The sequence below is a fragment of the Culex pipiens genome, chromosome 3 (assembly GCF_016801865.2).
Source record: "Culex pipiens pallens isolate TS chromosome 3, TS_CPP_V2, whole genome shotgun sequence".
NCBI classification, from domain to species: Eukaryota; Metazoa; Arthropoda; class Insecta; order Diptera; family Culicidae; genus Culex; species Culex pipiens.
In genome coordinates this window covers 178,817,941-178,845,477 of record NC_068939.1, presented here as the reverse complement: position 1 = coordinate 178,845,477, position 27,537 = coordinate 178,817,941, and the positions used below count along the sequence as shown (strand labels likewise).

The 27,537-nt window shown below is 38.5% G+C and overlaps 1 protein-coding gene across 1 annotated transcript; it reads left to right on the top strand.

The window, feature by feature from the left end:
• Window positions 1-1,208: 1,208 nt before the first annotated feature.
• On the top strand, window positions 1,209-25,017 carry LOC120432403 (poly [ADP-ribose] polymerase tankyrase). The gene is made up of 11 exons (XM_039597605.2): window positions 1,209-2,351; window positions 15,197-15,979; window positions 16,051-16,910; window positions 19,919-20,138; window positions 20,206-20,438; window positions 20,498-20,749; window positions 20,815-21,106; window positions 21,163-21,320; window positions 21,377-21,669; window positions 21,727-21,883; window positions 24,880-25,017. Exons 1-11 carry the CDS (start codon window positions 2,072-2,074, stop codon window positions 24,955-24,957), a joined length of 3,606 nt encoding a protein of 1,201 aa, XP_039453539.1. The 5' UTR covers window positions 1,209-2,071; the 3' UTR covers window positions 24,958-25,017.
• The last annotated feature ends 2,520 nt before the right edge of the window (window positions 25,018-27,537 follow it).

The following is a 27,537-nucleotide window of genomic DNA, read 5'->3' as shown; positions in this document are numbered from 1 at the left end:
TATTTTCAGTGTATAGGACATTTTCAAAAGCCACGCGCCAAAAACTTGCACTGAAAATAGTATTTCATGTGACACAACACGTCAAATTCAAGTGTTTTGCTATTGAATTGACAGCTAATTTTGTTGCCCAAAATTCAAGTGTTTTGCGATTGGTTTTTAAGTGCACTGTATAGCAGGGTCAGATCAAGGGTAGAACACTTGATTTAAAAGGGTCATTTTTGTTCAGTGTGGTTCGATCTTGGTTCGATTTTGATTCACTTGCTTTATATGTGGATGACAGTCGTGACGTAGCCGTGGGTTAGTCGTCGACTAACAAGTTCTCAATAAAAAAATGTCGCCCTCCTTAAACAATTTGGCGCCCTCAGCAGGGCCCAAGAGAAACTTTGCATTTTGCAAATTTGCCAAGTTGCCGATTTGTGCTGCGCCCCCTCAGGAAGCCCCAGGGCGCCCAAAATGCCATTTTTGGAAATTAAAAAAAAGAGCCTAAGGGATCTTCCCCTCGATTTGCAGCTGCGCAGAAATTGTGTTAGATGATAAAATCGTTTTCTTATTTTTACTGTCGAGCTTTCAAAAAACCCCAAAAATACTCTAAAGTGATCTAAAATTTTGATTTTTTTAAATAAAATATTAAGAAAATGACGTGGAAAATGCATTTGGTATTCTAACATGCAATCAACCACTCAAATTTCCCTTAAATGGGATCGCAGAACTCGAATTTGACTTGATTTGATTGTTTATTTGTGCCGAGATCCTGTAAGTTTACAACTGTTAATAGAGTTATCTACGTGTGCATGTATTGCGTGTACGTACACGAAAAAGATTGAGGTTAAATTTTGTCCGACCAGCAAAATCAAATGGTGCGCTAGTGTGCGTACGCGAAACGTCATAAAGCTCTATTAAAAGCAAGAAAAAAAAATACTGAAGCTTTTTTTTGTTCATGACTTGACATCAAGCTTGACATACACGCTAAAAAGAAATTTCTTGAGCGGTTACATTTTCACCCACTTTCAACATGTTAACGCGATTATATTTTAGGAACAGTAGGGTGTTTTTTCTACAGGGCAGTTTCAACCGCAGACCAGCAAACTCGGCAACACTTCCCCGTTTTGACAGTTTGCGCTGTCATCACACGCGGATCAGTGTGTGCGTGCGGCCTCCCCTTCTTCGACTGCGTTTTTGAAAACAAACAGGCAAAATGCCTCCGCCAGTGTTTGTGTAATGTTCGTGCTGCTGTGCTGAAAATCAGACAGACAGACAGCGACAGGGGAGGCCATTATTTTCGAGTGTGGCAGCGAGCGAGTTGCCTTATTGTTGGAAAATTTTCCGCAGTTCTTCGGGTGATTCTTGGACGCTAAAGTGCGCTGGCAGGTTCTTGAACTGGGGTTGGTGACGACGCGCGACTTCCGGATCGGTTCGCGACGACGGGATTACGCGAAAAAGTGGCCACTTTTGTGGTGAAGAAAAAGAAGGTGTCGACGTCTGTTCGTTGTTGTTGTTGGTTGACCCTCTTTTTGGCCACAAAACCTCTGAAGAGCTGTTGGTCTGTTGTGTGTTGATTTTGGGGCCATTACCGTTCAGATGTTGGAAAAATCATCGATGATTGCTTGTGCAAGTGGTTGATGGTTGTGCCAGTGGCCAGTGTTGAAGCTGGTTTTCATCCGGAAGGGCATAGCTCCCGCTCCTCACGAAAAGTGGAGCACTCCCCAAATTGCGGTGGGGGGAGTTTAGTGCATCATAATGGCGTTTTAGAGAGGCCAAAAGGAGAGGAAAATAATTTTGTGCACACCTAACGGAACGAAGCAGTGCCGTAAATCGTTCATAAATTTACGCAATTACAAGTGGGGGATTGCCTTTATTAATTCCAAGTTCACCTCGTTTCCCCCGAAAGGGTCAGGAAAAATCAGTGTCTGTCGGGGAGCGGAAGCCTCACAAACGCAACCACTCCTCGTTTGACCTGCCCGGTTGTTCGCACACACACACTCACTCTCTAGAATTGTTCCGATGTGTCAGTGGTCCGGATTCCGGAGCAGGAACAGCAAAGCTGGAACCGTCTGATATTGGCCTGTGGGAAATGTCCTCCAGCTCGACTGGCCATCACGCGCTCCAGTCGAACGCGACGACGACGACGGCCAACGCAGGTCCCAACAATAGCAGCAACAGCAGCGCTAGCACCCGTTCGATGCTGTCCGTCAATCTGGAGGCGGCCGCGATGGCCAACGATCCGCTGCGGGATCTGTTCGAGGCGTGCAAAACCGGCGACCTGGTCAAGGTGAAAAAGTTGATCACGTCGCAAACCGTGAACGCACGGGACACGGCCGGCCGGAAGTCCACCCCGTTGCACTTTGCAGCTGGTAAGTTGAACGATACGCTGTTGTTGGTTCTTTATCGATTTGTGCACAATCAACACGAGAGGAGGGGCTGATGTTACGCTTAGGGAAATTAAATCTTGGCTCCTTTAAAGTTATATTTTAAGGGAAATGGGGAAAATTCTCATTTGTTTGGCAGGTTCAGGACTCGGTTCTAATTCGAACCAATTTGCAAATTCTTACTATTAAAACAAATAGTTTTGCAAATGGTTTGATAGAAACTTGCTTGCTTACTTCCCATTTAGCTTTTTTTGCTTGATATGGGTTGAAAACGCTTTTTAGAAGCTGTATTCGAACGCCAAAGTACTGATACGCCAACATCAGGTGCTCGATGGAATTAAATGCCGTTCCCCAACAAAAAATTCAGTAAAAAAAAACCATCACGAAAACTTCTTTTTCAAATACGAATCAAAAATAGTTGTCTACTTTCCGCAAGCGATTTTCCCTTAACGTGGTTTTTTGGTTTTGTGACCTAATGAAATGTTAAGCTCGATTTGATATTGTTTTGGTAGTGTCTTGTCATGATCCCTTTTAAACCCAAAATTTGGTCCCAGTCTAGTTTATCCTATGCTTAATTTTGTAAGATGAGATGAATTTTGATTTTCGAAACCAGTTTAATAGCTATCTTGTTTCACCAACCCACTCCTAACCAAACATGCATTTCATTGAAATTACTCGACTTCACCAAAAACATAAAACAAACACCGCTTAAGTGGCCCTAACTTCAGATAGATTTACCAGATCTTCAAAGCTTGTACCTCATTAAAAGGGTCAATTACCTATGTTCTCTTTTGTAATGTACAAAAATGTGTTTTACAATATATTCGGATGTAAGAATATATTGTAAAACACATTTTTGTAAATTACTTTAAAACTATTCTACAAATCTTCAAACAATTCACTTGCGATGTATGGGACCTAAACTAAGTCCACAGTCATCCCACAAACTCGGCACACTTTTGTGGTAATTTAACAAAACGATGCCGAATGCAACTATTCTGTCGACCTTACTATTGTTATGACCTTGTTTAGCCCATTCTATTGCTACATATCTCATAAACCAAAGTAGTGCTGGCAGCTGCTTTTCAAGACTATTTTATCAGACGTCCAACTGGCCTGTACCATAATTCATTAACAAAATTTCAAAACAACATTCAAAACTGTGCAATTTTAATCAAATCCAATTTCCTCAAAAATGGATAAAAATAATTAATTTTGTCAAAGCTTAATAGAAAATACAGTCGACTCTCTGGCTGTCGATCTTCTCGATATCAATATTGCTCCATCATTTTTTTTTCAGACCCTTCTAATAGCATGCTTTGATTGTTCGTTCTATAATTTGATAACTCCCGCGCTGGACGGTCCCTCTAATATCGCCTTAGAAAGAGGTCACTGTAGCATTTATTCCATCATACCCAACAATTTGAAATTATATGTCTAGTATATCTGCTATTAAAAATGAAGAAAAAGAAATCACGCTCTTTTGAAAAAAGTGCCTTAATTTTCGACCTCCATAATTCGCCACCAAACCTACCAAAACAAAGCTGTCACCCGTCAGGTTACGGCACAAAAGAGAAATAAACAAAGGTTTCGCCGTTATTTTTTTTTGGGTTTATTTATCAAATATTTCAAAATAAAAGTGTTTAAAAAACTATTTTATCATTGTGAAACGTTACAAACCGTGCCAAGACGGAATTATTTTTAAAACTTGTGTCTATTTTTATGTTTATAAATATACACACTAAGATTTTCTTACCGAATTCGATAAAAACATACCGAAATTCTCTAATAAAGTTCATTATTGTTCATCATACAACCGAAATTCGGTAAAATTTTGTCCATGTTGACAGTTGGTTTACCGATCTAACTTTACCGATTTTTCAATTACCAAATTCGGTAAAAAAAATCTAAGTGTGTAACTCATAAAATTTCCAACAAATTTTAGTCTCAAATTTGTTTTTGAAAAATGAAATTGCAATTTCATACTTTTCAATGCAAATAAAAAATTAACCCAAAATTAGAATACAAAAAAAAACGGCAGGATCAAGAGGGGCTATTTTCCGACATCTTGAGAGCCGAATCGTCATATTTCGTTGGGGGGTCTTTTGCAACTTTATCAATATAGGGGGAGAGGGGGTAATATGCACCCCCGAGGCAAAATGCACCCCCTGCTTATCTCGGTATTTGGAAGAATTTTCCGGGGGAAAACTCATAGAAATTGGAAGCTTAACATTAATAAACCATTCTGGAATATACATTCTTTTTTATAAGCACTATGGACACCACTTCATGCTACGAGAACTCGCTTTGTCGCAGCCCCAGGGCTTAAGCGTTGACCGATAAGCTGTCTTCATGAACTAGGTAGTTCTCCGATAGTGAAAATATCACAATTGCACAAGACACCGCTGCTTCTGTGACTTTTTCACTATCACAATGTGGGATTTAGGGTGTTGCTTAGCATTTAAAATAAATCTGTATGCTTTCCAAATCTATTTGATGATAAATTTAGTTGCAATTGTTAAGTTAGAGTAATGCTGTCAATAAACTTTGATTGATGTAGAATACTAGGTTTTCTTTTATGTCAAATTGTCCATAGAGTCTCGATCAATCAATAATGTAATGATATCAGACAAAATTCGTTGATCTGTTGAACTAACGGTTTTCGGATTATGGTTGTATTGACCATTGTTGCGAATCGAGGAACTACGGATCTTTTGACGTAAATGGTCATTTCTTTTTAAAATCGCGATTTCTATCCTATTTGTATATCAGTTCACAATTTTTTTTATTGTTTTTTGATAGAAGTAGTACTGCAACAGTTAAAGGAACGATTAGTTTTGAACATTAAGTTTAGAAGATTTTAGATTAAAATATAGATTTTCAATCCAAAGTAGTTAGCAAATGAATATTTGGACTTAAATGAATAATTGAATAAGTTGGACTTATGCATAACACACAACTGTACATTTATTCTGGAGTCAGATCCATACAGCGTCAGTGTTTATTTGGTCGAAGTGTACTAGGGGGAGAGGGGGTAATATGCACCCCCTAAGGGAAAACTGTGATTTCTCAACCATTACAGCATTACTGGGGAAAAATTTTGTTCGATGTTCTAAAACAACTATTATTCTTCGTCATCCATGTGAAAAAGTCTTAAAAAACCTCAAAATTGTTCGAAAATATCAAATTTCTAAAAACATTTTTGATTCATTTCAAACAACCATGCGGGGCAATACGCACCGCTACATTGGGGCAAAATGCACTACAACAACGGGGCAAAATGCACCACAACATGGGGCAAAATGCACCGGGTAAAAGCAGTTTTCACTAGTCACCACTAGATGACACCGCTGTTTTTACAAAGGAGCTTCACAGCGGTGCATTTTGCCCCGACCACGCTTTTTGCAGAAAATTTATTTAAAAATGCATTTTTTGATGTTTTTGGACTCATCTATCCACAGGATAAAGAAGATTATGGCAAAAACTATACACCTCAACACTTACAACAACAATAAATACTTATTATATTGTCCAAAAATCATAATGAAACTTCAATGAAAATTAGATGAAAACACAACATTTTAAAGTTTTGCAAATAACTTAAGCTGTTTTCATACTACGATGCTCAAATTTTTCCAGCATGGTTAAGCAATGTTAAGCTTCCAATTTCTATGATTTTTTCCCCGGAAAATACTTCCTAATACCGAGAAAAGCAGGGGGTGCATTTTGCCCCGGGGGTGCATATTACCCCCTCTCCCCCTAATTCATTGGCAGATCTGATTCTAGTTGTAATGTACGACAAGACTACTGACGGACGTGACAGGACGAGGGTCCAGTTTAGAGGTTTCAACATCAACGATGTGCGGCTGGACCAACCACCCACCCAAAAAAAAAAAAAAAATCATTGAACTTTCATTATGATTTTTGGACAATATACACTAGCGTGCCCAGGTCCTCAAGGAAGGTGGGACAAAAATATTAGAGTTTTGAAAATTTCGTCGTTTATGGACACCCCCTGCCCAATTTTAGAACAAATTTCCGAGGATGGTGGGGCAACTGCCCCATGTTGCCCCACCCTGGGCACGCTAGTGACAATATAAAAAGCATTTATTGTTATTGTAAGTGTTGAGGTATATAGTTTTTGCCATAATCTTCACTATTCTATAGAGATGAGTCCAAAAACATCAAAAAATGCATTTTTAATTAAAATTTCTGCAAAAAGCGTGGTCGGGGCAAAATGCACCGCTGTGAAACTCCTTGGTAAAAACAGCGGTGTCATCTAGTGGTGACTAGTGAAAACTGCTTTTACCCGGTGCATTTTGCCCCATGTTGTGGTGCATTTTGCCACGTTGTTGTAGTGCATTTTGTCCCAATGGGACAATATGTACCGCATGGTTGTTTGAAATGAATCAAAAATGTTTTTAGAAATTCGATAATTTCGAACAATTTTGAGGTTTTTTTAATACTTTTTTTACAATGATGACGAAGAATAATAGTTGTTTTAGAACATCGAACAAAATTCTTCCACAGTAATGCTTTAATGGTTGAGAAATCACAGTTTTCCCTTAGGGGGTGCATATTACCCCCTCTCCCCCTATATTGAAAAACTCTGAATAGCATTGATGCCCATATTTGAACACCACTGAAATGATTTCAAACTCATAGTTTTCAGTTTCCTAGTTTTCTGTGAAATTACAAAAGTGAATGATTTTCTAAACAAAGTAGAAAAAAACCATTGTGTTCAATGTTGTAACTTATCGTAAATTAAAGTATTACTAGAATATGAATTTGAGCATTTCAAATTGCTTAACATGGAAAATTTTACCAAAATATTATAAATAATCTACGAGATTTTGGAAGAAAAAATCAAATCTAGAATAAATTTTCAAAACAACCTATGAGTCATGGGTTTCCTATGCAGATAGGACCTTTTGAAATTTAATCTAGAAATCCTATTGCCCGATTAAACCTTAGTAATTTTTTTTTTCAAATGTAAACACAAATCTAGTGAGTAGAAATTTTCCATCCATACAGCCCGAAACCGCCAAAATCGCTACGGTTGTGTGATTTGTTGCGTTTTTCCAATTTCAATTTCAGGCCGGAACCGCAACAAAGTGTGGCCCGCGTTCGTGCGTTGTGTGGTCCGAATTTGAATTTAAAAGTTTTCGTTTTCTTTGGGACCAATGTGAAATCTCTCTGTTGTATATATATCACTCTGATTTGGTGTTTGCGCTTCCTGGGAGAGGAGAGCTCACTTTTGGTGCGGATTTTTCTTCAATCAGCATGCTTTCGCGGTGCTCTCGTCGATTGTTCGCTAATTTATCAATTTAATCAATGTTAAGAGTCCGGATCGTGACTGGCAAATCGATAGCGAAAGCGTTGCCGTAGACTTGGGATTAGATGATTGCGAGGTCTGTCGTGGGAAAGGGGGTGTGAGTATAATTTCAATCACGTTTTTTTTAAGATTGGAAGCAATGCCTTGAAGTGAGGCTTTGTGGTCAACCTGGGAACACTTTGGGGTTTCTCAATACGTCCTACTAAACTTGATTTATTATTTTTAAAATAAAATTATTTAGCTACACTACAAAATAATTACGCTCAGCATTACATCTTACGAAACCAGCTGACTCATTCTCGACCTCGTGCACTCTAATGGCGGTCGTTTTGAAGCCTCCGTGCGGACGGACGAACCGGAGCATTATAGGTGAGACGAAAAAAAAACGAAACGAAACTATTGGCACTACGCCCCCCGGGGCATGGCCTTCCTCTAACGTGGGATTTCTGCTCCAGCGCCTCTGACGAGACAGGAGAAACCGGGACCGACGTTTTACTTCACCATCCGATAGAAGCTCAGTGGATAAGGCGGGAATCGAACCCGCGTCTCATAGCATCATCGGGATCGGCAGCCGAAGCCGCTACCCCTGCGCCACGAGACAATAGGAATAAATCGAAGCAGCGTCCGTTGATGGATCCTTTACTTGCTGGAGGAGTTTGGCCAGCAAAAAAGTGAAAGCTTTGAATCTGCCTCTCTGATGGGGTCCGCGCGAATTGCGGCACGTTGAAACAAAGAATATCAATTACCCGCGCAAATCGTCGTCGGGCCGCACAGCTTCAAGTCTCAGAGCTTTGAGTGTGCTGTTCAGTCAAGGCACCTCAAGGTGCAATGTGAAGTTTGCTGGCAAAAGCCATGGAGCTCGTAAAAAATTGATCCTCAAAATGATGATGCTCGAAGAACCTTTTAACTCTTTACAAAAGTTCTGATTGTAAATTGTTGAAAATTAAAAAAAAACTTTTTATATTAGCAAATAATTTCTATAAAAAAAACAATTTTGTAAAGGCTGAGGAAAAGTGAAACCTCCTCCACACCGACACAGCAAGAGCATCGCTACGTCAAACGCCCCAAGAAAAACGGGGGGTCCGTAGGTCGACCACCAACTGGAATAGAGAAGAGAAGTGTGTCAGCCAGGCCAGCAGCACAACTCAGCTCGGGCATGTACAACGCGGTTGAAGTTGGTGGTGCTGGCGTTGTGTGCATAAGACGGTCAAAATCATAGCACGGAGAGCATAATGAAACACGGCTCTGAGCCAGGGGAGGATTGCATGAAAAGTTCAAGGTCCCACGGCAAACGGTGAGCTTTTTTGGGTTTGAAAACTGTGCGGTTTAAGGTTTAAAATTGGGATTGGTAATGATTTATGAAAAAGCGTGTAGAAAAGAAGTATTGTAAACAACTGAACTTTAAACATTTTATGGCTATATTTTTCATATTTTTTTAAGTAAGAAGTTTCGTGTTTGGCGTTTTAGAAGTCATAAATTAAGAGGTCGTAAATTTTGATTTTGCATTCGATTATACGAAGTTTTAACAAAAAGTTCATTTGGTATGATCGAACAAGGCAAAATTATTCATAAATCAAGCTTTTGGTACGGTATGTCCACTCATCCTTCCTCCTCTTTAGATTCTGTGAAATGTAATCCGTTCTCAGATTCGTCTCTGCGATGAACAAAATGCAGTAGGACTGACCGGAAAATTAATATTTAGGAGAAAGTGCCAAAGAGGTAGCTTTCCTAGATTTTTCTCGGTTTGTTTTAAAGGTCGTCTAGAGGCGTTTCTTACAAAATTTAAAAATAAAAAAAAATAAAAAAATAACTTTAGGCAAAAAAAAGTAACTGTTACAATTTTGAGCCAAATCGGTTAATGTTTAAGGGTCGCTATTAATCGTTGGAGTTTGTATGGAAAAAATCTCCAAAATGTATATGAAAAAGTGGCGTTAAATGTTTCGGATCATTGTCAAGTGTGAGACTCTTATGTAAAATTTTATAATAGACATCTTTGTCGAAGATCACAATACGATCAGAGTTAACCCTGATGAGTAATTAGCGATTTAAAGAAGACGTTTTTGTATGCAAAGATTGTGTTTCAATAACTTCTTCGATCAATAGCGACCCTTCAACCTTAACCGATTTTGCTCAAATTTGGCACAGTTACTTATTTTTGCCTACGGGATTAAGTCAAGAGGTATCCCTGATGTCGTTTTTTTTATTGTCACCCTATTGCTATTGGACACTCAATATTATATTGTTCTTGTCTGAAAAAAGGAAAATCGTGGTAAAAAACATTAAATTTTTGTTTGTCAAATTTTGTTCAGTTTCTGTTTCTTTTTTTTATATATTTACGTGAGGGTTGGGTTAGGAAGTCTAATTAGCGTAGGGAGTTAACTTTTCAAATGATTTCAAAGTTTTTGCAACAGCTAGTCTGCCGTTCTACGCATAATTGTCCCATGTTCAAAAAAGTGCAACTGAGAAAAACGCGATTGAAATATTTCGACCGATTTCTGTGTTTCTACGCATAATTGTCCCGTGGGTTCCTATTCGCCCTATGTGTCCCTAATCACCCCGGTTAACATTTTATAACCCTTATTTGTAATCCTCTTGCAGGTAAACAGGTTAACAAGATAAAATGCTTCGTAAAACTCATGATTTCGTGATAGAAAATACTTGGTGGGACAATTATGCGTAGAAGTTCAACGATGGGACAAACAGACTTGGTGTTGTTTTTAATGAGTTTCCGAACAAAGTACCAGATTTTATGTGTTTTTCTTAAAGTACACATCAGACTAAACTTAAAAATGTCATAAAGTCAAAATCGTCCAAAACTGACATGGGACAATTATGCGTAGAACGGCAGTAGTCTCAACTGAAATTTATGATCTGAAATTATAATATGAAATAACGTTGAATTCAAACAAAACAGTGATTCAATCAGAAGCTATTGCATTTTGTAATAATTTTAGAGTTTTCTTTTTTCGATGCCATCAATTCAACAAACTCCGCACAGTAACGATAGTGCTCCAATTGTCTGCGACTGCTTGTGGTAGACACTTATTGCTTAAATTTTAGTGCATGGTTTTGGTTTTAATGTAATCACACCCCCATCACCTATCCACCACGTGGAACTAAGCTGGCCGAGGTTGTTTCTGTATCGAGTGCACCAAAACAAACCGCACATCGAACCGCGCTGTTGTTGTTTGAAGAAAAAGTGAAGCAAAAGCAGGTCACGTTCCACACGACTAAGACGGCCCAACTCACTGCACTGCGCTGGTACCTACTTTTATTACAACGAGCAGAGGGTAGTTCACGGTGTATAGAGTGCAAGAGGCCCATGGCTTAACCGATCCGCGGCCGACCATCATCATAACCAGCCGACTCAACTCAACTCCACGCGGTGAGACCTCGCCAGCAATATCATTAAGCATCAGGCACAATGTTATGGGGTGTTATATGAAAGATTTGCTGGTTGGAGTTGTTTGGATATCACACAGCTGGGCCAGTAGGGCGTTATCGATCTCGTTGCTTCTGAAGCCAACAATCTTCAGCCAGCTGTTCGTGATAGTAAAAGGTTGTTCTAAAACTCAATTCCATGGTGACGGCATGTTGGCGTACTGTTTCGAATAATGAAGAAATCTGATGATTAACCAAATCAAGTCGAACATTCAACAGATTCTTGGAACCCCGAGGGATATGCAGGCGATTCTTGAAACTCTGAGGTAGAATGACTAAATGTGTCGCTTAAATTTAAAATTACTACCCCCTGAAATCAAAGATTGATCCATCACTAGCCTTAATTCCAAATTTGAGCTCATTCTGACCAAAAAAGTGTCCACGTGGTTTATGGATGGTCCCATGGAGACTTGTATGGAAAAACTAATGATGAAAAATTGGTGCTTTTGACATTGGGAATGTACATACATATATACATACAAGTTTCATTAAAAAAAACACAAATTTAAAAATTGCGAAATAATTTGCGAAAATCTAGAGAACTACTCACTTGTAAAATATGACATGAAATCGAGAAGAACTGTTATGAAACTTTGATAAAGTGTACCGTACTGATTCTTATTTCTGAAAATAGGCGATAATAATCCGCTGAATAATATTTTTTCAGAATAATTATAGGATTAATAGCTTGCAGGATATCGTCTATTTAGCTTAGTCTATTGATCTTATTTAAAAAAAAAAATCTAAATTTGATTGAATACATCAATATTATGTTAAATTTCCAATGCATTCTCTAAGAATATATATTTTGATAATGTAGTATTTAAGATTCAAAGCACAAATATTAAAAAACAAATCACAAAATATCGTATTTTTCGAAAATATGGTTGGTATGCTTTTTCATTGTTCTAGTATTTTTGGAATGAAATGCTCTAGTTTCCACAAAATACCGTATTTTCCGAAAATACTCAAGGGGGATCGCAGTAAGCCGCGCGCGCGAACGGTTGGGGAAAAAATCGCAGCACGATTTTGACGGTTCGAAATGCTTCTAGAGAATTTAAAAGTTGTCGTTTTTCAATTGTTTGCAAAAAGTTCACATTTTCTTGTGATAAGATTTTGTTTAGTTTTCAAAACAGGCCATAAGTGCAACTTCTTTGTTAGAACCACCGAAACATGGGGAAATATTGGTTGGAAGCGGACATACTCAGTGCAAAAGTGAAAGTGTTCACGTCAAACGATCGGCCTGTTTCCTGAGAAGAACCTGGAATCTGACGATCGGGATACCACCTCGCGGCGTCTTTTGAAGATTTGAGCTTTATGATAAAGATTTGCTGTTTCTTGGTGAGAGCTTTCCATCATAAGTTGTTAAATTATTATATTCCCCTATATTACGATATTATTAAATAACCCTTCTATCCCTTCCACATTATCGTTTTCCCAATTCCCATTTTCCCCAACTTCAATTGCCCAATTCCACTTCCCTCCTAAAAATATAATTATTTGCCAATTTACACTTACACACCACACCTAACTGATTCGGAGCGTTTGGTACGGTATGTCCACGTATCCTTCCTCCCCTGTTGATTCTGTGAAATGTGATCCGTTCACCGAATCTGTCTCTGCGGTTAATGCAACGCAGTAGGCCTGGCCGCTTTAATTTTTGCTGTACATTTTTGGGGTTACTCGGATGTACTGCAATTATGAATATTGACAAGAAAGGACTTGAGGCGTAATCTAACCGCAAGTTCTTCCAGGATGCTTTCTTCGGACAGGCTGCGCTTGTGTTCAATTAGATTAGATTAGAATACCGTATTTTTCAAAAATACTCAAGTTTTCACAAAAGACCGTGTCTCTTCGAAAATACTAAAACTTTCAAAATTAGCAATATGGGTATCCAACGAAACGGAATTTGGTATGCTTTTTCACTTTTACCAGAGTTTTTTTTTTTGTTAAATATTTACTCAAATTTTTACAGAATACCGTATTTTTCGAAAATACTCAATTTTTTATAATTTTGCAGCATGGGTAAAATTTGGTATGCTTTTTCACTTTGATTATCCTTATTCACTTTCATTAGAGTTTTTTTTTTGTCAAATAGAAAAATTTTCACATAATACCGTATTTTTTCAAAAATACTAAAATTTTTATAATATGCAATAGGGGTATAAAACGATTTGAACTTTTGCATGTATTTTCACTGTTTGAATGAAATACTAAAATTTTCACAAAATACCGTCAAAATATCATTTAAAAAAAAATCTAAAACATTAAAATTGCATGCAAAATTTCAATTTAAAAAAAGCGGTATTTTGTAAAATTATGAGTATTTAACAAAACAAAATTCTAATAAAACTGAGTTCTTCGTTGATACATATGTTGCAAATTATGAGTGTTTTCGAAAAATTACAGTATTTTGTGAAAATTGGACTTTTTTTGAAAAGATACGGTATTTTGTGAAAACTACAGCATTTCATTCCAAAAAGACTAGAACAGCGAAAAAGCATTGTTGAAAAGGATTTGTTGCCGCCAATTAAGCAGAAACACCGCAGTTTTGTGGTTATCAGCTAAAAGCTAAAACATTTATTAGCACGTATTTTAAGTATGAATGATTAATCTTACAATCGGTTGTCCTGGTCCAACAATATCCCACCAAAATCGTCAAATTGCCAGATTGTGTTCCTTCATGTACTTGTTGTTTCCTTATGAACGGTACGCGCGAAAATAGCAAGCAAATTTAATAAAATGCTGGTTTCCCTCTAATTAGTTCTGTCGCACAGAACAACAACCGTCAAAAACATACAATTGTAAAGTAAATCACGGACAATAACCTCATACACACGAGGGGTGTTTTTAGCACATCTTCGCAAAGTGGAATCGGCACTTCTCGTCGCAACAAGCATACTAAATTTCGCTTCGTTCGATACTCATATTGCAAATTAATAAAAATTTAAGTACTTTTAAAAATACGGTATTTTGTAATTTTTTGGAGATTCTACTCTGAAACTTATTTTCAAAACAATATTTTCTAAGAGAAAACTTTGAATATTTAACAAAACGTGGTTATTTAACATTTTTAGAAATATACAGTAGTTGTTCGGTAACTGGGCGTTGTTTAACTGGGCTGCTTTTTAACTGGGCGCTCGATAACTGGGAGTAGCCCAGTTAAAAAGCAGACAAACGTCAAAAAACCAAAACAAACCGTAATCACCGAGGGGTTAATGGATGCAAAAAACATGTAAAACAAATAAAAAAACTTTTTACAAACTTTTATGTAATTTCAAGTTACAATTAAGAAGTATGGAAAGTAATCATTGCAAATAAAATTGAGTAACTTTTATTTTTATATTTCACCAAAAAAATATTATGCGTCGGTAGTCCCCTCGTTATTTTTCGTTCAGCCCAGTTAGCGAACAGCATTCGGTGACTGGGCTACGTTCTCAGCCCAGTTACCGAACAACTACTGTATTTGAAATAAGTTATCGTCCATTAGGGACCATCCATAAACCACGTGGACACTTTTTTGGGAATCTTTTACCCCCCCCCCCCCCCTTCGTGGACAATTGTCCATACAAAAAAAACTTTTTTGTATGGATCGTGGACAATCGCCATACCCCCCCCCCCAAAGTGTCCACGTGGTTTATGGATGGTCCCTTATCGAACCTCGATAATTTTATCGTTAACAACCTTGATAAATTTCACATTTTTTTCGCTTGTATTGAACACCATGTATCAGCTGGGCGCTGTGGTTTGCGATACCGCAGCAGGGATTATCAAACAACAACGGATTGTTTTGCATCGCAAATTGGATTTCTGCAGCTATTCACGACGGCGGTTTAGAAGGAATCGAACTTTATTGAATTATTTATATACGGCACCCTGATTGGAATGGGTGTGGTAAAGTGCTGACTTGGCCACCACAATTGGGTTTTGAAATTGTCTAAAACTTTGCACTCCTCCTCGAAACAAACGCGCTGTTGATGGTGCGATTATATCACGTTGGAAATTGCAGCAATTAACTTATCACTCTTTTAAAAACCATTTTCTTCGTTTATAGGTTACGGCCGGCGCGATGTGGTCGAGTTCCTGCTGGCGAACGGTGCCTCAATTCAGGCCCGCGACGACGGCGGTCTGCATCCGTTGCACAATGCGTGCTCGTTTGGCCACGCGGACGTCGTGCGTTTGCTGCTGGAGGCCGGGGCCAATCCGAACACGCGCGACAACTGGAACTATACGCCGTTGCACGAGGCCGCCAGCAAGGGCAAGGTGGACGTTTGTATTGCACTGTTGCAGCACGGAGCGGATCCTAACATACGCAACTCGGAGAACAAGATTCCGCTGGATTTGGCGGACACGTGCACGAGGCCGGTGCTGACGGGGGAATACCGGAAGGATGAACTGCTGGAGGCAGCGCGATCGGGGTCGGAGGAGCGGCTGTTGGAGCTGTTGACTCCGTTGAACGTGAACTGCCACGCGAGTGATGGACGGAAGTCTACTCCGTTGCACCTGGCGGCCGGGTACAACCGGATCCGAGTGGTGCAGATCTTGCTCCAGCACGGAGCGGACGTGCACGCCAAGGACAAGGGTGGCCTGGTGCCGCTGCACAATGCCTGTTCCTATGGTCACTTCGAGGTGACCGAACTGCTCATCAAGCACGGTGGCAACGTCAACGCCAACGACCTGTGGGCGTTTACGCCGCTGCACGAGGCCGCGTCCAAGTCGCGGGTCGAGGTGTGCAGTCTGCTGCTGGCCGAGGGCGCCGATCCCACGCTACTCAACTGCCATAACAAGTCGGCCATCGATTCGGCGCCGACGCGGGAGCTGCAGGAGAAGATCACTTGTAAGTTGTGCACTTCGAACGGTGCATGTTCGCGATGTTCTAACACGGATTCTTTCTCTTATCTCTTCCAGATGAATACAAGGGCCACTGCGTGCTGGACGCGTGCCGTCAGGCGGACATCCAACGGCTGAAAAAGCACCTCACGGCCGAAACGGTCAACTTTGTGCATCCGTACAGTGCGGACACGGCGCTGCATGCCGTGGCCCAGTCCGTCTATCCGAAACGCAAACAGGTGCTCGAGGTGCTCATTCGGAAGGGTGCCCTGCTGAACGAGAAGAATAAAGACTTTCTGACGCCGTTACACATCTCGGCGGACAACTCGCACTACGAGATTATGGACGTGCTGTTGCGTCACGGTGCCAAGGTGGACTCGTTGGACGGACTCGGTCAAACGGCACTGCATCGGTGCGCACGCGAGGACAACATCCAGGCCTGTCGACTGCTGCTCTCGTACAACATTGACACCAGCATAGTGTCCCTCCAGGGTTACACCGCGGCTCAGCTGGCCACGGAGAACGTACTGAAGATCCTGCAGGATCCACCCTCGGACACGGTCGATCTCGAGTGCCAACTGCTGGAGGCGGCCAAGGCCGGCGATTTGGACACCGTCCGCCGGATAATAATCTCCAACCCGATAACGGTCAACTGCCGCGATCTGGACGGACGACATTCCACTCCGTTGCATTTTGCCGCCGGGTACAACCGCGTTCCGGTGGTCGAGTTTCTGCTGGAGCACGGAGCCGAGGTGCACGCCTCGGACAAGGGCGGTCTGGTGCCGCTGCACAATGCCTGTTCCTACGGTCACTACGAGGTTACGGAGCTGCTGGTGAAGCACGGTGCCAACGTGAACGTGGCCGATTTGTGGAAGTTTACGCCGCTGCACGAGGCGGCCGCCAAGGGCAAGACCGAAATCGTAAAGCTGCTGATCAAGGTGAGTTTCTTCTCGTAGCTGTTACATGGTGTGGAGTAAGCAAAAAAAAATAGAATTTTCAATGGAAAATTGATCACTCGATCTGAGAAATTTTATCGTGATCCAGAATATTTTTATTCATTGCCGCAAAGGACATTTTGAAAATGGTTTTGATGAAATATTTAATAAATACATTTGGTAATCTAAAAAAACTCGATTCAAAAATTTCTATAGCATCAAGTTGGAAAAAATCCAACTGTGAATAATCAAGTTACAATGAGTTCATTTAGATACATAACAGAGTTTTGGTGTTCCTTTCAGCTGTGTTTTACATCGTAATTCAATCGTAAACATTATAACTTATAATTGGGTACTAAAGCCCTATGTAAATTTTTATGTACAACGTTAAAAAACACGATTAAAAACCATTTCTGATCACTTTTTTTTCATTTTAATGCAAATTTTTTTTTTGACAAGACAACATTTTTTCGATGGATTAACTATGGTCCCCTTGGAACGAGCTGTCAAGTAGGAGCTTTTCTGTCAAGAAGGACCGCGAGGTTAATTTTTCAAAATTGATTTAAAAATCCATTTTAAACTCTTTGTTGTTGTACAAAGGGTCATTGTACTCAGAAAAGTAAGCTTTATCGCTGTAAACAATAATATCAGCAATCTAAGCTTCATTTTAGGACCCAATTATGGAATATACAAGAGTAAGAAAAAGTTTTCAAAAAACTTACAGAAAATCAGAAATAAAAAATTGTAATAATTCTGAATTTTAAAATAAATTTTACAACTTCAAATTTTGAATTCTAAACTGTTGTTTTTTTGAATTAAAAAAAATAATAAAAAATTTTAAAAATTCAAGTATCTAACAATTTCCAAATATTATAATTTTTAAAGGAATTACAAATATCGAAATTCAAAAAAATTTCAATATTTAAAAATGCATTTGGTTTGGTCTAAAAGATCTCGATTCCAAAATTCCGAAAGCCTCAAATTGAATAAAAATGATCGGAAAATTTAAAATTTGTAAAAATTCAGAATTTAAAAATGAAAATCAGAATTTTGACAACTTCAAAATTCAAAAATTCCATGATGTTGATTTTTTAGAATTTAAAAAATGTTATAATTTTCAAAAAATCAAAGATCTAAAAAAATTAAATTCATTAATATTCAAATATTGAAAATAATATTATTTTTTTCATCATCATCATCATCCCGGTACGAGCATTGAACTCACGACCTCTGGATTGGGAATCCAGCACGTCGCTTGTCGAAACCCATCCCCTACCGGTCAGGATTCCCAGTGAGCAGATTTACTCTTTGAAGGGATCTGACTTTGCCGAGCCAGACAGGAATCGAACCCATCACCTTCCGCTTACAAGGCGAAACCGTAACCTTACGGCCACGGTAGCTCGGCATAATAATTTAATTTGGTAATCTCGATTCAAAAATTCCGAAAACCTCAAATTGAAAAGAGATCAGAAAAATTCAAATTTTTAAAAATTCTGAATTTAAAAAATTTTTTTTTTCGAAAATCCAATTTTTGACAACGTTTAGAATTCAAAAAAATATTATGATTTAAAAAATTCTTAGATCTAAAATTTTTAAAATTCCTGAATATTGAAATATTGAGAAAAAAAAAATGCATTTGGTAATCTAAAAGAACTCGATTCAAAAATTCCAAAAGCATAATCAAAAATCAAATTATTCGCTCTACAGAATTGCCTTGGCGTTCTCGATTACGAGATTCCTACTCGAAACTAGGTGTCCGAAGGCTTGATTGTTGAGGCAATTGCAAACCTCTTTTTACACCTTAGCTTCCATCCAGTGGATCCACCCCGGGATTCGAACTGACGACCTTTGGATTGTTAGTCCATAGTCCAACTGCCTACCAGCGACTCCACCGAGGCAGGACCCAGGGAGACGACTCCTACACCTGGACTGAGCTAACGACCTAACCTCTAGGTTAGACCGGGGCCAACATTTACTTCCCCATCCGACGGAAGGCGTGATCAGGCAAATCTCGTCTCAAAATTTGACACCGGGACCTTCTGGGATCAAACCCAGGCCGACTGGATGAGAGGCAACCACGCTTACGCCTTCACCGGCCAATTCAAAAAGCCTCAATTTCAAATAAGATCAGAAAAATTAAAAAATATAAAAATCTGAATTTTTAAATACAAATGTTTAAAAAATCAAAAATTTTACAACCTAAAAATTAAAAAAAAAACTAAAATGTTGATTTTTATAGAATTCAAAAAAATATTATAAAAGCCTCAAATTGAAAAACTGTAAATACCCAGAATTTCAAAAGAAAAAAATTCAGAAATCAAATTTTTGACATTTAAAAAAATCAAAAATTTTAATTTTTTAGAATTCAAAAAAATATTATATTTTTTAAAAATTCAAGGAACTAAAAATTTCATAATTCAAAGATTCCAAAAGCCTCGAATTAGAAAAGACCAGACAAATCAAAAATGGGAAAAAATCAGATTTTTTAAATACAAATATTTTAATAATCCAAATATTTACAACTTCAAAATTCCTAAATGTAATTTTTTTGTAATTAAAAAAAATAATATTTCAAAAATTCTAAAAATATTAAAAAAGAAATTTATACTTAGGCCGTTGAATTTTTTTTTCAAAGTTTATGTCGAAATTGGTTAAATTTTACCGAAATTCGGCAATGAAGTTCATTATTTTTGATTTTCGGTAAAATTTTGTTCATTTTGACAGATGGTTTACCGATCTGAACTTTACCGATTTTTCAACTACCGAATTCGGTAAAAAAAATAAGTGTGTAAGTTAAGATTTCTTGAAACATTTTTTTTTAAATTTTAGCAATTATTTAATAAAAGAAATGGGAATTTTAGTAATTTTTAGAAACCTGAATAATGTTTATGGAAACGTAGAAAATTGCGCGCTATCAATTGAGCTGTTTATTTCAATATAACAAAAGATTATTGAAACTAGACTCAACACCATGTATCCTAAACCTACCTTCTTCCTTTCCTCCCACGCAGCACGGCGCCGACGTCACGAAGAAGAACCGCGACGGCGCCACGCCGCTGGACCTGGTGCGCGAGGGCGACCAGGACGTGGCCGACCTGCTGCGGGGCAACGCCGCCCTGCTGGACGCCGCCAAGAAGGGCAACCTGGCGCGCGTCCAGCGGCTCGTGTCCGCCGACAACATCAACTGCCGGGACGCGCAGGGTCGCAACTCGACGCCGCTGCATTTAGCGGGTAAGATGGTTTGTAAGAGGGTGTAATTTTGACGGGGACTGATGGGTGGTCCATTTTTTGTTTCTAGCTGGATATAATAACTTGGAGGTGGCGGAATACCTGCTGGAGCACGGTGCCGACGTGAACGCACAGGACAAGGGCGGACTGATCCCGCTGCACAACGCTTCGTCGTACGGCCATCTGGACATTGCGGCGTTGCTGATCAAGCACAACACGGTGGTGAACGCCACCGACAAGTGGGGCTACACGCCGTTGCACGAGGCGGCCCAGAAGGGACGGACTCAGCTGTGCTCGTTGCTTGTAAGTTGGTGGTAGAGTTACTTGAAGTTCATGAGTAAAAATGTTTATTTTGTACGCAGCTCGCCCACGGTGCCGACCCCTTCATGAAGAACCAGGAAGGTCAAACGAGTCTGGATCTGGCGACCGCCGAGGACGTCAAGTGCTTGCTGCAGGACGCCATGGTAGCTTCGCAGGCTTCTGCCACGGCCAGTGGCACCACTGCGTCGTTGGGAACCGGTGGTGGCGTGATGACGACCACTTGCTCTCCAACGACGGAGACCGTCACGTTGCCAACGGGCGCCTCCATGACGCTGTCGGTTCCAGTTCCGCAGGTGGGACGAATTGTTTTAATGAGTTCGAGTTGAATTTCAAAGGTAACGTTGATTGTTTGTTGCAGCTCCCGGTACGTAGCTGTCTTAGTCCGGCGCAGGGCGCCGAGTCGAGCGTCGACGGAGTCGTCGTGCACGACGACGACAAGCTGCAGCAGGTGGTCTCGGTCGAGTCGTCCGTGTCCGCCTTCCTCACTAGTCTACAGTTGGAGCATTTGATTGAGCTGCTGGAGCGCGAGCAGATCACGATGGACATTTTGGCCGAAATGGGCCACGAGGACCTGAAGCAGGTGGGCGTGTCGGCGTACGGCTTCCGACACAAGATCCTCAAGGGGATCGCGACGTTGCGGGCGACCACAGGTACGACAACAATTCCCCGTCCAAAGTCAGCCTTCAATACCGTTGATCCGTTTCAGGTCTGGGACTGACACCGAACCCGGGCACACTGCTGGTTGATCTGCTTCCCGACGACAAGGAGTTTCTTGCCGTGGAGGAAGAGATGCAAGCGACGATACGAGAACACCGCGACAACGGCCACTCTGGCGGTTACTTCACTCGATACAACATTGTCAGGGTGAGTTTCGTGTAATCTCTCTCTTGAACCTTCCTCACGGGTTCCTTCTGTTTCAGGTCCAGAAAGTCCAGAACCGCAAGCTGTGGGAGCGGTACGTGCACCGGCGGAAGGAAATCTCCGAGGAGAACGGCCACCAGGCCAGCGAACGGATGCTGTTCCACGGGTCGCCCTTCATCAACGCGATCGTGCAGAAGGGCTTCGACGAGCGGCACGCGTACATTGGCGGCATGTTTGGCGCCGGCATTTACTTTGCCGAGCACAGCTCCAAGTCGAACCAGTACGTGTACGGAATCGGCGGCGGCATCGGCTGCCCGGCGCACAAAGACAAGTCGTGCTATCAGTGTCACAGGTGGGCGTTTTGAAAATTCCTCTAAGAAGCCAAAACAAAAACAATTAAATTTTGCAGACAACTACTGCTCTGTCGGGTGGCCCTCGGTAAATCGTTCCTGCAGTTTAGTGCAATGAAGATGGCGCACGCCCCGCCCGGACATCACTCCGTCATCGGACGGCCCTCGGCCGGGGGGTTGCACTTTCCGGAGTACGTGGTCTATCGTGGTGAACAGGTAGGATTTGAACATATTTTTGAACTCGGGGTACAAGCTTAACCGTTAAAATAAAATCAAAACCTTTAACGGTGCACATCAACCAGAGCTTTTGCACCCAGATTTTGTTACAGAAATTTTAGTATCTTCAAAACTACGGGAACTATCGATATGATTTTTCATTCATCCCCTAAAGTACTGTCCACAAAGTAATCTACAACAAAGTTTGATTAATTTTACAATCCCGTTGTTGCAGGATTGGGTCCGTAAATTTGACAATTTTGGAATAATAAGACAACAACTTCCATCGTTGATGTGCACCCTTAATGTATTTTTTTTTTATTTTAGTTTGGGCAAATAAAAAAAAGCTCTTTGAAAATATTTCAAAAAAATCCTTAGCCCAAAAACTGCATATTTATGTCTAAAAAACATAAAAAAATGGGTTTTTAATACCTAAAATTTATTTAAAAAAAAGGAGTTATTTTATCCTACCCAACCCTTTTATAAAATCCCTTTGATAATTTGCTTTTTGTACAAAACGTCCTATCAACATAAAAAAAACTCGTGTCGAAAGGACGATTCATAAACTCAAAAATTCAAAATCTAAACATTCAAAAACTCACTGAGCCACAAAATCAAAGAATTAACAAAAGTTTCAAAAAACTAAAATTTTAGGTTTTTAGATATTTTTGTAGTTTTAAACTATTGAATTTAAATGAATTCAAGTAAAACCATGTAAATTGGCCAATGTGAGTTTGTAGACAAAAAGGGTATCCTGCTCATGACAGTTTTTGTTTACAGGAAACATTCTTTGTTTAAAAACTATCATTGGCTTATTTACATTGTTTTGCTTGAATTATCAAGTTTTCAAATGTTTTACCAATTAAATTTAATAAAATTATTGAATTTCTAAATTTTTGTTTTTTTTAATTCATGAATTGTAAATAAAAAAATTACTATTTGAAATTTTTCGATTTTATTTTAAATTTTTAATATCTTTAAAACTTGATTTTATGAAAAATAATATTTTTTTAAAGTTTTTGAAATTTTTGAATTGTTTAAGAAAGTTAAAACTGTTCAAATCTGATTTTTTTTTATTTTAAAGATCTATCTTTTTTTATTTTTAAAATTAAGAAAATTTAGATATTTTTTATGTTTTTTTTTTTGTTAAAAATTTAGATATAAAAAATAATAAAACTAAAAACTTCTAAAATTTCACGTCAGTGGCATTTTTTGTTTACAAACTCACATTGGCCCATTTACATTGTTTTGCTTGAATAATAGAACTTTAAAAATTTTGAGCAATTAAATTTATTAAAAAAAATCTAAACTGTTAATTTTTTTTAAGCTCTTATAATTTCGATTTTTTTTCAAAATCTTCGATTTCTTTAAATTTTAAATTTTTTAACTGTTCAAATTTAAAATTTTTTAAATTAAAAAATCTTACTTTTTTTTGTTTTTGAGGTTTAGAAAATTTTCATATTTTTAATTTTATCTTGTTTAAATTTTAGAAATTAAAAAAATAAAACAAAAAACTTTGGAAATTTCACGTCAGTGACATTCTTTGTTTACAAACTCACCCATTTACATTGTTTTGCTTGAATTACAGAATTTTAAATTGTTTAAGCAATTAAATTTAACAAAATTATTAAATTTCTGAATTTTGGTTTTAAAATTTTTCAAATTTATCATTTAATTTTTTAAACTGTTTATTTTTTTAAAGCTCTTATAATTTCGATTCGAGCCTATAAAAAATCTTTAAAACATTTTTTTTAATTTTTTTAGTTTTTAAAATGTTTGAATTGGTAAACAAAATTAAACTGTTCAAATTTCCTTTTTTTTGTATTTTAAGAATCTTAATTTTATTTTTAAAGTTTAGAAAAAAATCATCTTTTTTGTTAAACATTTTTAATAAAAAAAAATATAGAAAAAAAACTTTTGAAATTTCACGTCAGTGACATTCCTTGTTTAGAAACACACATTGTCCCATTTACATTGTTTTGCTTGTATTATAGAACTTTCAATTCTTTGAGCAGTTAAATTTAATAAAATGATTGTATTTGTAAATGCTCGTTTTTTTAAATTTTCGAGTTTGTCATTTAAAAAAAAATAAAAAATTAGAATTCTTTAAAAAAATTAAACTGTTATTTTTTTAAAAGCTCTCATAATATTAATTTTTTAAGCTTTTGAAATTTTTAAAATCTTTAAAACTTTTGATTTTTTGATTGATTGAATTGTTTAAAAAAAATTAAACTGTTCCAATTCGATATTTTTTTTTTAATTTTTAAGATCTTGTTTTTTTTATTTTTGAAATTTAGAAAATTTTGATATTTTAAATTTACTTTTGCTAAAATTTTAGAAATCAAAAAAAAAAATTATAAACTTTTGAAATTTCACGTCAGTGACATTCTTTGTTTACAAACTCACATTGTCCTATTAACATTGTTTTCATTGAATTATTGAATTTTCATATTTTAATAAAATTACTGATTTCAAAATTATTGTTTTCTTAAATTTTGCAATTTGTTATTTTTTAATTTTGAAATCTTTTTTTTTAATTTTTGGATTATTTGAAATTTTCTAAACTGTAATTTTGTTTAAAATATTAAAGATCTTAAAATTTCTATGTTTAAAAATTTGTAAAACCTTAAGTTTTTTTTTAATTTTTGAATTGTTTAAAAAAAATTAAACTTGTAAAATTTGATATATTTTTTAATTGTTGCCAAATAAAAAAAATGCGGCCGATTGCAAAGAAAACTGCTTTTAATTTCGTTTTTTTTTTTGTCAGTTTGATACGAGAATTCAATGAATTTATTTGTGGAGCAATGACTGTCAATGATGATTCTGAATTCAGGGTCCAGAAATAGTAAATTGAAATGAAAAATCAATCACCATATTCAAAATGCTTCTAGAATCAATATTTTTAAAAAAATCGATTGATGCATTTGCTAAAACAAAAATGGCCAACCGGGAATGTTAGGTATCATTCAGAACCTTAATCGTCTAAACCCTTGCAGGCCTACCCCGAGTATCTGATCACGTACCAGATCGTCAAGCCGGACGACTGTGCCAGCTCGGAGGAACCAGCGAGATGATGGACAATCTCCGCAGTCACCAACATCGGTCAGAACAACAACATTCTTTCGGCAACGGTCCCGGGAAGCGGCGGTTTGAGCAACAACGGAGGAGCATCGGCAATCGGGGGCATTTCGGCGGGCGGCAGCAGCAACTTGGCCGCGGTGCACACCAGTGCCACGTCTAGCTTCACCCGGATCCGCTCGACGACGCGCTCGACGATGGCCAAAGCGACGGCCGTTCGCGTTTCGACGGGGAAAAAGTTTAGCCAGCTGCTGATCATCACGCCGGCCGTGGCCATCGACAACAACAACGACGGAGGGTACAGCGGACCATTTACCGCGCACGACAGTGGCTGTGGAAGCAGCGGAAGCGATGCCAGCTTGGAGCAGTGTGACGACGGGGGCAGCGAACGAATCTCGAGCGATCGGAGGAATAACAATGGGAAATCGACCCGGTCAAAGCTGCTGCCCAAGGTAAGACAACAGATTGTGACCACCGGGTCTTCGTCGGGGTCGTCGTCTTCGACGGGTTGCGGTGGAGGCAATCCGGCCCAATCGTGGCGCTGGTGCTCGATCATCTGCTCGGCGGTTCGATGCTTCCGGGCTGCGACGAACTCTCAGCCACCGTTCGGAACCATCCATTACAGCTCGAGTGGGGTGACGACGAGCGACGGGCAGACGACGGCGACCGGTGGCGGACGTTCCGTCCGAAACGGTCCAGCCTCGACCAGATTCAGCACCAACCATATCTACGAATACACCATTAAAAGCTATCGCGCCGACTCGACCTCCAACGACCACATCAATAACAATGGCAGTGGCAGCGGAAGCCGCGGGGGAAGCGACGCCAACGACCGGAACGTCATGTACAAGTTGTGACGACATACGACGACGACGACGACGACGCTGTTTGTGCAATATTACAACTACAATGGTTCTTTCATGCTAACGAAACACGACAACAACAACAACAACATTATACTGCCAGTTGTTACTTTCGTCGCGATGGGTGTGTTAAGCTTCTTGTATTAACCTTTTTGTGATTGTTCTGCTCCGTCTACGAATCGACGCACACGTACATACATACATACATACACACGAGACGGCATCGAAGCTGCGGCAATCAATTATTTAATCTTCGTGTGACGCGTGCGTGTGTGTGATCAAATAATAATCAACATACAATAATTGGATTAAAGCATAAAATATCCCCCAAATTGAAAAAAACAATCCTCCCTCAACCGTATCCTCTCGGCGTACCGCTAAACCGAATGTTGTTCTGATTCGAAAAAAAAGAAACATCAAGACAGATCGCATAAAAAAGTGATGCCTAGTACTTAAGTTTGATCCCCCCCCCCTCCCTCCCCTTTCTTTTCTCCTCTTGAGAACTGAAGAATTTGAAACGAATCCCCAACTCTTTAGTATCGATTTCGTCCCGAATAAAAAAAAATCAAGACCACCTTCTCCCGAAAGGCGTCTTGGTTTTTGTGTGAGTGCAAGGATTATTCGTTTCCGCTACATTTATTATAAATATACTCTTTAAACAAAAAATACCACGTATAACTGGGCAACTCTATTATACACCAGAAGGAAGTAGAAGCTTGAGTCGATCATTGAAAGAAGGAAGAAGAAGATGAAAACTGACAAAGTGAATACAAAATCAACCGCAGAATGACAGTTTTTTTTTGCTAGAATAATAAATTATCGAAAAATGTGCAAAAACTGAAGCAAATAATTTATTTTGATGACATTCCACCATTCAAAAAAAATAACATTCACTACCTACCTCTTCGGGATTTGAACTAACGATCTTAGGATTGTGAGTCCATTAGCGACTCTACCAAACAAGGCTTGATATTTCGACCTGTTTTGTAACTAACCTCTTAATTAGGCCGGAAAGTGGCGCTTGGCGTTTTTCCGCGCGGTGCTTGTTTGCAATATGTTTTGATGTAAAAATCAAAGAAAGGCTTATCAAAAGTTTCGATTTTCCGAAGGTTTGAATGGGATTTCGGACAACCGAATTACGAGCAAAGCATTTTTTCATTTCTTATTTTCTTACTTTAATCATCAAATTCGAGTTCTGCGATTATATTTTAGTCAAATGTGAATGGTTGATTGCCTATTAATTAACAACATTTTTTTTCAAAAAAATTTACCGCCATTTTGGCCGCCATCTTGGATTTAAAAAATTCTAAATCGCTTTAACGTAGCTCAGGGGTCATATTCCAACTCGACAACCAAAAAAAGACAAAAAAAAACTTTTTGTGGTTCGATTATTCGAAGATTCGATTTTCTGAAAGCCTTCGGATAATACAGTCTAGACCGTACTCAAAATTTCAAAATGATTTATTAATCAAAAAGTTCAAAAATAAAGAAATTCAGAATTTCTGAAATTTTGAGGTTAAAAAATTGTATGATTCAGAAATTCCTAAATTATAAAATTTAAATAGGGAAATAGTTAAAGATGCATAAAAAAAACGAAAATAAAAAACAGGAATTACTAAATGAAAAATAATAATGAAAAACAAGGATTGCCCAACGAAAAAAAAATCAATAGTTCTAAATTTAAAAAAAATAAATTCAAAATAAAAAAAAACT